The sequence below is a fragment of the Rutilus rutilus genome (genome assembly GCF_951802725.1).
Source record: "Rutilus rutilus genome assembly, chromosome: 21".
Lineage (NCBI taxonomy): Eukaryota > Metazoa > Chordata > Actinopteri > Cypriniformes > Leuciscidae > Rutilus > Rutilus rutilus.
The window spans coordinates 25,448,550-25,461,829 of NC_140226.1; the positions used below are offsets into that span (position 1 = coordinate 25,448,550).

Below are 13,280 nucleotides of genomic sequence, written 5' to 3' on the forward strand. Positions count from 1 at the left end.
TCTCTCTTCTGAGACTTTGTAACAAAATGCCCCTCAAACCCTCTTTTATTCCAGTACCATGTTTCATTTGCTGATCTGTTCCACCCTTCCTGTTAGTGTGTGATAGGCAGAAAGAGTCTTTATGGATGGTGCAGATATGTTTATCTCATGGCAAAGAAGTCTGAAGAACACAGAAAGTCAGCTGTATATAATAAAGCAATACATTTGTCAAAAACTAAGACATTTTTATACATTCTCAAAGAAGTTACAAAATGTAAACAATGTTGTGAAATATACATTTAGGCATTGAAAGGATGTACATTTTGGGATTATTTGAACACCCGTTGCCTCTACATTACACAGAATTATTGAGGCTTAAACAGCAAACATATTTACATGTGCCATGTGTGATAGGATATCTATTAATAGAGCTTTCTCAAATGTTCTCATAAACCTCTAGGGCTGGTTGCACTTACCCTTGCGATTATTAAACATAATATTTGTAATCTTTTTTTATAATAAAGATTGTTTTTTCAATTTCTTTTATTATGATGATTGAATTGATTTTATTTTTTACATTGCAACAATTAGATGAATGAATTAAAAAGGTTTTCTTAACTCAAGGGGTTTGTTTCAACTGGGACTTAGTATCTTAAAAAGATTTCCTCTAAATGTACAGTAACACCAATTAAAATACGAAAAGTATACCAATCTTATATTAATCTCTGAATTATTTCTAATTAATGATTATCCAAATAATGTTTTTGTGCAAGTTAAAAAAAGATTGATAATCTAATACATATTGTTTTATAAGATTATCAGACATGATTATACAGAATGAGAAATTTGGATATTTTATCTTGGATATCCAGTTGGGACTTTCCATTTAACCACAGTTTACATACAGAGAACCAATAATGTCCCATGACGTCACAACAGTGTTGTTTTACGCAGGCCTAAAGCGGTGTTATGGAGAGAGGCGGGGCTTGTATATCCGTGGGCGGATCATCATGCTCACCTTCTTCAAGGAGTAGTAATCTGAGTCCTTCCATGAGTACCACACAATCCCATCAGGCCCCAGAAGATTCTTCCCTTTGGCAGAGTAACGCCCCCCCTGGTGGTCAAGATAAACACAGGACACAGTTAAGCTGGTTGGGCTCATATTTTATATCTTGGAATGATTTCATTTTTCCTTCATTTATATACAACCTTATAATACACTCCATTGAGGTTGGCAAAGAAGCACTGATGGTACCACCAGCCTCCGTGAGATATCTCGGCACAGATGTCACCCGTGTCTGGAGTGCTGAAGCTTTGCTTGTCATGGTACCAACCGAACGAGTCCTCGACTGTACCACTGAATCCTGATACATGGAGACGGTAGTGGTTGTCCTCGTTCTCAATCCTGCCAAAGCAAGAAAGCTATTTTTGCTTGAGTTGTTTACAAAAATGCATCTCATTGTCAGAGCATCTGTAAGGGCCTTATTTTCTTGTAAGAACACTTAAGAAATAAGTGCAAGGCCTGCACAAATTATCATAATTTAGGATTAATATGGAAGCTGGTTTCCGCCACAGAATTGAAAATAAAAACCGTAATTGCGGTAGTTTTTCTCATAATTAAAAAGAAAAAGGAAAAAAAGGCAAATTGCAAGATATAAACTCTGAATTGCAAGAAATAAAGTCCGACCTGCAAGATATAAACTTGCAATTGGGAGAATTGTGAATAATATACACATATACACACACTCTCTCTCTCTCTCTCTCTATATATATATACTCTATATTGTGAGATATAAACTTGGAATTGCAAGGGAAAAAAGTCAGAATTGTGAGATATAAACTCACAACAGCGAGAAAAAAAGTAAAAAATTTGAGATAATAAATCTCATTTACCACAGTTCTGAGAAAAAACTCAGAATTTCTGGTTATAAAGTGTGAATTGTGAGATATAAATCGCAATTAAAAAAAAAAAAGTCAGAATTGTGAGATATAAACTTCCTTGGTGGAAACAAGCTTTTATTTAGCCTATATATAGCTATTATTATTAGCCTAATTATAATTTTTTAAGCTTCCATATTATTATTATTAATTGTAATTTGTTTCTCATTTAAATCTATTAATAATATTTAATATATTTAAAATATTTGATCAACTGAAATCAAAAAGTAAGTGTTCTTAGTTGAAATATTCAGACCATCTTTCCAAATGTTTACCAGAAGTTCTGGTAGAGTGCGTGTTTGTGCTTGCCATTCCAGTCCTCGAGTTCAATGCGAAGGGAATACTCTCCCTGGCTGGAGATGTCATGGATGTGGTCATTTCCCAGCCAGAACTCTGCATGCAGATCTCCGAAGCCATCCCTGTATTCTGTCCATTTGCGGTTAAAATTGACCTTTCCATCCTGCCGACGTTGAAACATGGTCCATCCACCTCCTGGTCCAAAGAATGATTCTTTAATCTCAAATAACAGCCTCTAATGCTCATAATTTAACCTGTCAATGAGAACTTTATTAGAAAAATGCAAACCTTGAGTCTCCATATCACAATAAACGTCGACTGGAGTCGATCCCAATGAGGGGACAACAGTAAAAATCCCAGATCGGTGGACTCCATTGTAGTACAGTGATGCACAGTCAATTGGACAGTTTCTTACATGCTGAACCTCTGAGGAAACAAATACTAAATCAAATCAAGCTATTGTTACAAATGTCCACATATTTCAGCACTGAGGTCTGAGATGCCAGTGACTTTAAATATAGCATAGTTTTTAACTTTCTATGACTTTCTCAAAATGTTACTTCCTTGTAAGCTCTTCAGTACCTATATTGCTGACCTGGGTGAAGGGTATCTTGGGGGCTGAGAAGCGGGGTTGTGCGGATGATATTGATCATACAGCCAGGATTGCGCCTCACGCGCTCTACTATCATAGTGAGGTTGCGAATCTGTGTTTGCATGTCATAGATGAGTGATCCGTGGATGTGCAGCAGAGCATTGGTCTCTTCATAGATCTGCTGCAGCGTGTGAAAGCGGTGCTCTAAAGACGAGTTTATCCCATACTTCTCCTCGCTCTGCCAGCACAGAGAAATAACATTCAGCAATTCAAAGCACAAAGTTCAAATGGGAAAACAAATGGAAAACTAACACAGATACAGTGTAAGATTAATCTGGTAATATTTTTAATTTTGCGATTTGAAAATTTTGCGAAAATTATCCAAAATGCTGCCACTGACTGACAATATTTTTATTAAATTCTGTCGGTGAAAGAGTTAATTTAGTACCTTTTTTGAAGAAAGCAAATCTCTGAATCATGATTTGATTGACTTAAAGGGGTCATATAATGGTACATGCACTTTTACAAGTTGATTGCACTGAAATGTCTGTTGGCAGTGTGCCTGTACACAACCATCCTATCATGATTAAAATCCATCCAGTGGTTTTGTTTTAATCTCCTTATATGTTTGACCATCTATGAAATCAAGCCGTTCGATATTGTGACGTCATAAGATCGTACGCCCCTCCCGCGATTGTGATTGACAGCCGTGCTTCAACACAAGACCCGCCCTGAGCAAGCTGTGACAGCCGTCGTCATAGTAGTCCGCCATTGTTGATATGCTGGAGTAGAATGGCGTCTACGCGATTGTGGTGTTCTGTTCTTAGATGTAATAAGGAACACAGCAGTCATTTGGATGTTCCTAAATCTGAGCCGTTATAGATGCAGTGGCTGAGTTTTGTTTTTGAAGCAATATGCCCAAAGGATTGACGCGGGATTCCCTCACGAGGATTCCCCACGATCGTCCATGCTTTCATGTTTACGCGAATCATTTCACACCAGACAGCTTTACAAACGAGAAAAAACGGATCGGTACCAACGTGTTACTGCTGAACCTCCAGAAGATGTGAGTGTAATGTTTTATTAACCTTTATATTAGTATTTATATTAATCTTTGCGAAATTTGCAAACCTTGCTGCAGGCTTCACGATGAATGCATCTAAGGTTTACACTCAGGGTACATTACAGCATGTTTTCTATGTACGACGTTCTCAATATAATTCATAATCCCACGTTTATAATGAACAACGCGTGGTTATTGTGTTACAAACGGTGTACGCACAGAACAGAGGGGCGGGGTGAGCAAAGCTCATTATCATTTAAAGACACATGCACTGAAACGGCGTGCTGAAAACAGAGCTGTTTTTGACCAGGTAAAATTAGTGTTTTCTTACAATACTAATGAGAATTTTTAATTAAAGTATATTACAAACTTTTAATTTAGACCCTAAAGAATCATATTAGCTTGTACAAAAATGGCATTATATGACCCCTTTAAAGTAAAGTAAATGGGAAAACACCTTTTTTGAGTCAATGACCTGAGAAAGATCTAAATGTTCTTTGATGGTCTAATTGAAATTGTAAAAAGTGAAATGTATTCATTTTGCTTGGAGGAGTAAGAGCACAAGCATGCCGTTTAAACAATACTTGAGTAAAAGACCCAAATTACCCACAATACTTGAAAATAACTTCTTTATTTAAAATGTACTTTAACATTGTCAACCTGGGAATGATGAAAGAAAATAGGCCAATTCCTCTTCAACAAACTTCTGTTATTGCAATGCAATGTATAGCTGATTTAATTCAATTGATATCAACGAGAAACTACATTGTTTGGTGTTGCTCGCAATAATAAGAAACTGCTCGCACATATTTCTGTTGTACAAGAATGAAAAGCATTGTTGGCAATGTGCTCACTACTGACCATGTGTCTATTGGACAGGTTCCAGCACTAATCCAGTAATTGATCAGGGTTAAGGAGGCATTAGTACAGAAACAGTGCACTACCAAAACATTTGTCTCCGCACAATACGGAGGTGTAGTACAGCTGTTTATATGTAACGTGTGATATACTTTGCTTAGCAAATAAACAATGAAAAAGACTTAATCTCAATTCGTAATAATCCCAGGTTGCTATGGGCACACAGGTTTGTTTATGCATTAAACTCATGGCCTTGAGAAAAGAATGTCGTTCCCTCAACTTGGGATCTCGAGGCCACGACTTCAGGATGTCGTTATCCTGACAAAATTATCTCGTGGCCACATGGTAATGTGTCGTGGTCTCGACAAAGCTAAGTGAACCGAACATGTCCCTTTCCTTCTTTTAACTCGAGTGCAGCAAGGGTGAATTCCAATTCGCTTTTAGACATACACTCGAGAACGTCCCGAAGCACTTCCCCCTCACCCTGAGGGAATCTCTGCCACTAGTTTGAAGTGAGTTCCACTTTGTCAACCGGTTGAGGGGAGTTTATGTGGATAGGCTCTCGATTTTGACCGAGGGAGCGAGTCTACTCTTCAAGCAGCTCGATTATTTTGAGAATGAATCGCATAGTGTATAATATATTACTTATGTTGAGATTTAATCGCATAATACTTGTAGCCACCTAATGTTTATACTATTGATTTTATTTTTTTTCTCCAACAGCTATTTTTGCACCAATGCTATTTTTCTAGGCTATATATCCTAATTGTTAACAAACATGAATTCATTACTTAAATTAGCTCATTGTTTCTGCCTTAAATTAATACATTGTTTAAATTAGTACATTTTTAGATAACTCTGTGATTTGTAGATGTACATTTCTGAAATACATACAGTCATCTCTGATAACAGATCACTCTAAATTGTAATGTAGACATGCATTTTGTATTGTGAAAAGCGCTATGTGAATTGAATTTAATAAACCTATAGGATTTTATATATTTTCTCCAACAACTTATATGCATATTGAATGGTGCATAAAACAAATTCATTAGTAAAAAAGGGTTTAAATAATAAATCAGCTCTGTAGTGAATTCCAAGTGATAAAGGGCTTAGAGTGTTCCATTTAAACCTTATGCATCAATTCCGCCAGTAGTGGGCACTCACATTCGAGTCCATGAGACGGAGGGAAGTTAGCGAGTGAAGGGCATACGAATTTAAAGTGGATCGCAGCCAATGTTTAACCTTTTATGCCCTTCCCTATCTAACGCCCCTCCGTCTCGTTAACTCAGATGTACGTCATCGCTTAAGTTGCATGAGTGCCTACTACTTGTGGAGCACTTGCAATGTTTTTAAATGAAACGCACTATGCCCTCCATAACTTGGAATCTGCTATGGACTTCCCTCATCCACTTGACGAAGTTGAACACACTTCAAAATGGTGGTGAGGATTCCCCCAAGGGGAAGTGCTTAGGGAAGTTTGTGAGTGTACATCTGAAAGTGGAGTTAAACACAGCCCTAGAATGCTGTATCATATACAATAAAGCTGGAAAAGATGCGAGATGCGAGATGCGAGAACAACATTCAAACACATCCATCTAGCGCATGTTTACATAGAAAAACAAGGTCTAGAGATGCATTTTTTTAAAAGTTGAACTTCTTTTAGTGTTAGCTCCTCCGTTTTAGAACGGCGTGTCATGCGCGAGGCTCTGCAAGAGACGTGAGACGCAAGCGCATCAGTCAAACACGTCCGTCTAGCATGCGAATACGCAGTGAAATGGAAAAATGCGTTCTGAGTAAACAGCCCTATAGGCTATAGGCTATAAAATCATTATAAAACACGTAATAAACAGCAATATGTCCCAATATTGCTTTGGGTGTCATGACATCCAAGAACCAAGAACCGTTTCATATGTCAGAAATGACCCATTTCAACTTTTAAAATATAGGATGACATAAGAAATATATGATGGAATGAGGAAGGTGCTTGACTCATAGAAACACACTTTACTTGCTAAAAGCCTGTAGCTCTTACCTGCAACTCCAGCACTTTGATGCGATGCCTGTGATTCCTCAGCTCTTCTTGAAGCTCTGAGATGGTCTCTTTCAGGTCCTGCATCTGCTGCTTGCGTTCGTCATTCTCACGCAGCCAGTAGGAGACCTCATCTGTACAGCGGAACATGTCGGGACACCGCTGTTCCTCCAGCTGGGGTAATGTGGCTATTAAACGACACTGTCCATTTGGCATCACTTCATTGCTGTATTCACCACACTGCATTAGGCCACTGCTAACTTGATGTGTGTTAGTCTGAGAAGTGTCTGTTTTAGGAAAGTCTGTGGATTTAGACTCTTCAACAGCGTCTTTGGATTTGACAACAAGAAATTGGGCCCATGCTGCCCAGAGAAACAAAGAATACAGCAGAGACAACCTCATTCTGCAAAAGACTGAAGTTCTCCAGAAAAGTAAGGACTAGGGAGTGAAATCCTTATCAGACCCTGAAACCTGTTTGGGTTCTCAGACTGGTAAAGCTTATTTCCTCATGGTTTAATGATGCCACAAGACCTCTCCGGAGAAGATGGGAAGTAACTGAGATCCTAAACAGATTGCCACCCAGCATTCTGTGTAAAGAAATAATAGAATCAATTGGTAAATGGTGACACTCGTTAAAAATATGTAAAATTGCAATTCATAAATGTCTTGAATAGACAATATCATTTCTTTGAATATGCTGGGAGGGGATGTTCGGATCACTTGATAGCCATTGAATGGATTTAAAAGACTTTATGATGAGATGTAGGCCTACACACACACACACACACACACACACACACACACACATATATATATATATATATATATATATATATATATATATATATATATATATATATATATATATATAATAGGCCTGTAAAAATATATATAAAAAAACGTTCAGTAAATGGGTTTAAAAGACTGGTGGATGATGGGATAGATAATGTAGCCTACACGCGCGCCATATTATTTTAACATTTATTGATAACAAACTTCATTCGATTCCATAACGTGCAATATAATAGGCAATATGTTAATATAATAATTTCTTAATTCATTTTCCTTAATTAAATAGGGGTGTAACGATATTCAGACCGAGCCGAAAAACCGCGATACACCACCTATGGTACGTATCGCGCTAGCTACTCTCATAGCGTACCGAACGCTCCCCGCCCCCTGCTGTCCACCAGGCCCGCTAAGGTTGACCTAACTTACTTTACCTTATGTTATAAAACAAATTTTTCCTCCTTGACATTTGATTAAATAGTAGCCTAATACGGGGTGTAACAGTACACGTATTTGTCCCGCGAATTTTCGTGTGTCTTATGTACAAGACGAATACAGCGTTGTAACCTAACCACCATTAACCACCATCATTAATCGCAATTAGCACCGCGTTTCGTTACTTTCTATAAGAAATAAAGTGTCATTTTTCAAATTATGTCCCTTTTTATCACGAAATTCAAACAATGAATGCTGTTTTGACGCTCTTTAGTGTGGCGTGACAGATATAAGTTATTCGCCTCAGTTTAAGCAACAGCGCGCGCGGACCGCGAGTAAACGCAACCATCTCTTCCTAATAACCATGAATGATCAACTGAAGGTATGTTGAATGACGCAGTACAACTTACTTAAACGTATTATATCTCGTGTAATCGCTCATTCAGGGTTTCAACGGCGGAAAGACATCCATAAAACAGCTTACAATATCCCCCGTAACATTAGCCTACGTCAGGCAAGTCATTCAGTGTCCACACTCCACAGCTTAGTCAGCTAGAGAAATGAACTCTTTTGCTAAATATATGCACGATATTAGCCTATATATTCATTACATTTTACTTAACCTGTTAGCGATGCCTTGTGGATGTGTTTATCCTTAAGAAACTTAATTGTAACTAAATTCATTTAAAATCAGAAACACAATTTGTTCAGTAAACCAATGTTTAATTAAAAAAAGAAGCAATTTTGTGTTTATTTTTGTCGAAAATTGGGTTAGGTTAGGTTGTAAAACCTGTGTGGTGCAATTAATAATAATAATAATAGTAATAATACGTGTTATATGAAAATATGGAAAAGTCTGTTTATCAATGAAGAATAGTTTTCTATAAACATTGATGATTCCTGAACATTTATAAATTATGTGAAGTTTGTAACAGTATTTTTTGTAGAAGTACAAATATAAGCTAGATGTAATATCTTGACTTGAGTAAAGTGGTTATGTGCGTGCTAGTATACAGTCCATTCACTTAATAATGAAATGTCAGTGATTCTACATTCATATCTGAATGGTACCGGGCCTAGTGTGGACAGTTGTGTAGCCCAGCAGTCTTTAATAACTGGTTTAACTATAATATTAACATCATTTATGTTCTGTTGTTTCAAAATTCTTATTTAAATCATGTGATGCAGATTTTGAAAGATTATAATGCCTATCTACATTATTTATTGACTCATATTGTCGACCGAGTCTTAATTCATCAGTCATTTTGCCCTCAAAGTGCATTGAAAGATCATTAGATGTACAACATGTCCTTCAACATTACTGCATGATCATGTCACTGAGAACAGATGCAACTCTACAGATGCACACATCGTTCATGAGCATAATGCATCCTGAAATTCCAAAGGCTAAAATAAAATGGCAGCAATTGAAAAATAATCAAGTGAACAAATGAGATAAGCAAAGTTACCTTTCGCCAGACAGGCAAATCTCCTTGTAATTAGGAATGTGGCAAGAAGGTATATGTCCCTTTCTCTCACTCACTGTTGGTAGGAAATGCTGTGCTGTGAACAGTGTTAGAATGGGCTGACAGACATCTTATCCTCTAAATCTTCTCTAATAGGATTACATTCACTGTGCAGTGCGTGAATACACAGCCTATAGAATATACGCTTGGCATTTTTACTTATTATTAGGTTTACCTGGATGTTGGATTTTTTTTTTCCTAATTAAATATCTAAAAATGTCTACAACTGTGATTTTATCATGGGCATGACCACGATTTTAGTTTTTTACGCTATTTATTATGTTTATTTGTTATTAGCAATAATTGGCATTTATCTGGAAAAAAAGACATTTCATTTAACACTTGATTTATTTTATTTAAAAATACAGGAGCAAAGCTTGCACACACACTTTAGAATCCGGAACCTCTTTTTTTTTCTCAGTGTTTTCATTTCATTCTAACAAATATTTTCTGTGTTAAAGTGGATTAGGTGCAGGAATAAATATTTTAATATTGCTGTTTAAGGCATACAAGATAAAAATGCTATAGCTATAGTTTCCAGAGGATTTTACAATCATGCAGGGTAGCAGTTTGATATAATGTTAATATAACAACCGAACAAAATAAGTATTATTTAAAAATAATTATTAAATTAATTGTGATTGTAAAATACTTTTTTTTAACTGTAAAATATGCATGTTGCATAGTCAAATGTAACTAATACAAATAATAAAATTAATTTTGTTGTATTTATATATATGTTAATAAAATGTATATAACAAAAAATAACAAATACAAGATTTAAATATAATATATAATATAAATATATAAAAATAATATATACACTGAAATTATAAACTGTAATTTGTTTAAAAATGTTTTTAATTTGTACTTTTTTTGCTTAAATGACTCACATTTTTATTCTTCCTGGAATAGTTCCTGTCTCCACCACTGAAAATACATGTTTAGCATGACTTATTTTCAAATTGTGAGTCATCTTTTTATTACTGTATATTATTAATATTTTGGATGGGAATGCATTTTTATAGTATCATTATAATCGTATTATTTTTTTATATTTTACCTCCCTGAAGAGCTTGGCCCATATTTACTGCAATTTTTGGCATAAATACAGCAATAAGCAAAAAGACCATGTAGGCCTATATAATACCATGATTTTATGTTTTGTATTTGTAACCTAATCTGCTACTGGCATTCAGTCATATCGAAACATGTTAATGGTGAAATTATGAGCCTTTGTTCTGCTTGTACGCAAACTGTGAATACACCCAGATGGCTTCCTCGTTCAAATCCCTCACCTTCCAATTCATTTCAACACAAGATTAGCACAGGTGTTCCCTTACGCACCAAAAAAACACATGCCTTATAATTGATTTGAAGTGCATTTTAACCTTTAATCACCAAAGTCATGTAAACTGACACGTATGCCCTTAAACTTAATGAAAAAGACCATAATGATTTGATAAGCCAGACATCAGAATGAAGGTATCGTCCTAATCCTGCACTCATTCACAACTGACTGACAACTGTTGACTGACAATCTTTGATGGATTACTCATCTGTACCGTGGATGATGCGCCAGGGTTTCCAACCTGCACCAGCCATTAAAAGTGACAGAGTTTAGTGTCCTTGAGGAATTGACGCACAGATAGCTTATAAAAGACAACTAGACGAGGATCTCAGACATCAGAGACAAGCAAACGCGCACATAACCAGACAGATCAGAGAATCTCAGGAGAGAAGAACTTTGGTTGGGCGGACTTCTTTCTGCACAACAGGTGGGTAAAAAATTCATGCAGTGAGGTTCGGTTCACTTTAAACATTTTTGATTGGTTTGGTTTTTGCACTTCTGATAATTCATGATGATTTTTTTTTTTTTACTGTAAAGTGTTATTTCACAGACATGCATTCTGTTCACATTGTCCTTTTAATTCTGGTGTGCAATGAAATAATCCTTTCGTTCATTTGTATTTTATTGTGAATACTGCCATGTTATTAATATTGTGTTCTATCAGACATGGTGAGGATGTTGTGTCCTGCTTGGCTCTTGGCTCTGGCTGTACTGTGTGCGGGCAGCTGTGAAGTTAGAGCTCAGTGTTGGGAAAACACTCGATGCAGAGACCTCAACACTGAGGACAGCATCTTGGTGAGTTACAATATTCCTTGCACGACTGCCTTTCAGTCCACAAATTCAAATTGTGCCGTATATACTTATTGATTATTAGTGGTGCTTGCTAAGGCAAATATTACCATTGCTAACACTTAGAATTAGGAATTTGATCAAATCACAACTATTTCTTGGCTTGCTGAAAAGAAGTGTGCTATTATTGATTGCAAAAGATAGAACAGCAATACACTCCAAACACCCTATACACACTAGATATGTTCTATACCTTTATATTGACCATTTTATACATACTGGTAACACCAAATAACACCAATTTTCTGTGTATTATTTTCAGCGATAATGTGTACCCTATTTTTAATGGCCCTGTCATTGTACATTTAAATCATGTAAATACATTTACTCTGCCTGAAACGCTCTGTTTTAGTTCCTGTCTCTTTAAAGCCCGCCTTACCGAAAGCCTAGTCTGCTCTGATTGGTCAACCAGCAGCTGTAAATAAATAGTATTAAATGTGCATTCACACCATACGAGATTCCAACTTGTAAAAATCGTTCACATCCTCATAGAACTCGTAATTACAGCTTGTAAACTGGGAATTTTCGGAGAGCTCCTACTTGTACCACCTAAACTATGCAGATTTATTTTGCCATTGATAGTATTGCCATAGAAAGCATAATTCCCAGTCCGAGGATGTGAACAGCTTTGAGTACATCATGTATTGCCATATCGAAATGATGGTAATTACGACATGGTGTGAATACAGCATTATATCTACAGTATTGGTAAAAGAAAAAAGAAAAAGAAAAGCATAATAGGTGCCATTTAAATAGCTTCTCTGATTGGTCTTTTTGTATTTGTGTAAAATAACTGTTTTGAAAGCTGATTGTGTGCTGCATTTTCTTTGGAAAATGTTAACTTTATGATTTGTATTTTTAAATTCTTCTTCTTTTGCTCTTTCTAAGGAATGCATACAGCTATGCAAGTCTGATCTGACAGATGAAACCCCCGTCTACCCCGGAGAAAGCCATTTGCAGCCTCCCGAGCTGGAGCAAAACGAGGTCCTCGCAGCCCTGTCCCCAGTTGCCCTCGCACCGGCTGAGCAAATGGACCCAGAGTCCAGCCCTCGGCACGAGCACAAGCGCTCTTACTCCATGGAGCATTTCCGCTGGGGGAAGCCGGTGGGTCGCAAGCGCCGGCCCATCAAGGTGTACACGAACGGCGTGGAGGAGGAATCTGCTGAGACTCTCCCGGCTGAGATGAGGCGCGAGCTGGCAACCAATGAGGCCGACTATACACAGGAGGAGAACGCTTTAAATCAGCAGGAGAAGAAGGACGGCCCCTACAAAATGAGCCATTTCCGCTGGAGCGTCCCGCCTGCTAGCAAACGCTACGGAGGCTTCATGAAGTCCTGGGACGAGCGCAGTCAGAAACCCCTTCTCACGCTCTTCAAAAACGTCATAAACAAAGAGCACCAGAGGAAGGACCAGTGAGGGGATTTTAATGGGATGGGTGGAGAGGAGTTAATGAGAGGGTATTATCATGCATAGTCAAACAAAAGAGGGTGGATGATGTTACCAATAGCACTTAATTCTTGATGCTTTAGAGTTTATTCACATTGTATTCAACAATAAATCCTGAATTCTGT

General features: G+C 37.0%; 2 protein-coding genes across 2 annotated transcripts; one reads left to right on the forward strand and one right to left on the reverse strand.

Moving 5' to 3' along the window:
- Positions 1-613: 613 nt before the first annotated feature.
- Positions 614-7,190, reverse strand: LOC311281419 (fibroleukin). The gene is made up of 6 exons (XM_084394334.1): positions 6,763-7,190; positions 2,810-3,044; positions 2,503-2,640; positions 2,193-2,409; positions 1,189-1,384; positions 614-1,093 (listed from the first exon to the last, which is right to left on the reverse strand). Exons 1-6 carry the CDS (start codon positions 7,159-7,161, stop codon positions 947-949), a joined length of 1,332 nt encoding a protein of 443 aa, XP_084250460.1. The 5' UTR covers positions 7,162-7,190; the 3' UTR covers positions 614-946.
- A 3,960-nt stretch (positions 7,191-11,150) lies between these two features.
- pomca (proopiomelanocortin a) lies at positions 11,151-13,280 on the forward strand. The gene is made up of 3 exons (XM_084394337.1): positions 11,151-11,287; positions 11,525-11,655; positions 12,598-13,280. The coding sequence occupies exons 2-3, from the start codon at positions 11,527-11,529 to the stop codon at positions 13,123-13,125; spliced, it is 657 nt and encodes a 218-aa protein (XP_084250463.1). The 5' UTR covers positions 11,151-11,287; positions 11,525-11,526; the 3' UTR covers positions 13,126-13,280.

Excerpts from the sequence above, each read along its gene's own strand:
- LOC311281419 (XM_084394334.1), bottom strand. The coding sequence starts at position 7,161 with ATGAGGTTGTCTCTGCTGTATTCTTTGTTTCTCTGGGCAGCATGGGCC. Across the intron at positions 1,385-2,192 it reads GCACTCTACCAGAACTTCTG|GATTGAGAACGAGGACAACC; the intron begins GTAAACATTTGG and ends TTGCTTTGGCAG. Across the intron at positions 1,094-1,188 it reads TCAATGGAGTGTATTATAAG|GGGGGGCGTTACTCTGCCAA; the intron begins GTTGTATATAAA and ends CTTGACCACCAG.
- pomca (XM_084394337.1), top strand. The coding sequence starts at position 11,527 with ATGGTGAGGATGTTGTGTCCTGCTTGGCTCTTGGCTCTGGCTGTACTG. Across the intron at positions 11,656-12,597 it reads ACACTGAGGACAGCATCTTG|GAATGCATACAGCTATGCAA; the intron begins GTGAGTTACAAT and ends GCTCTTTCTAAG.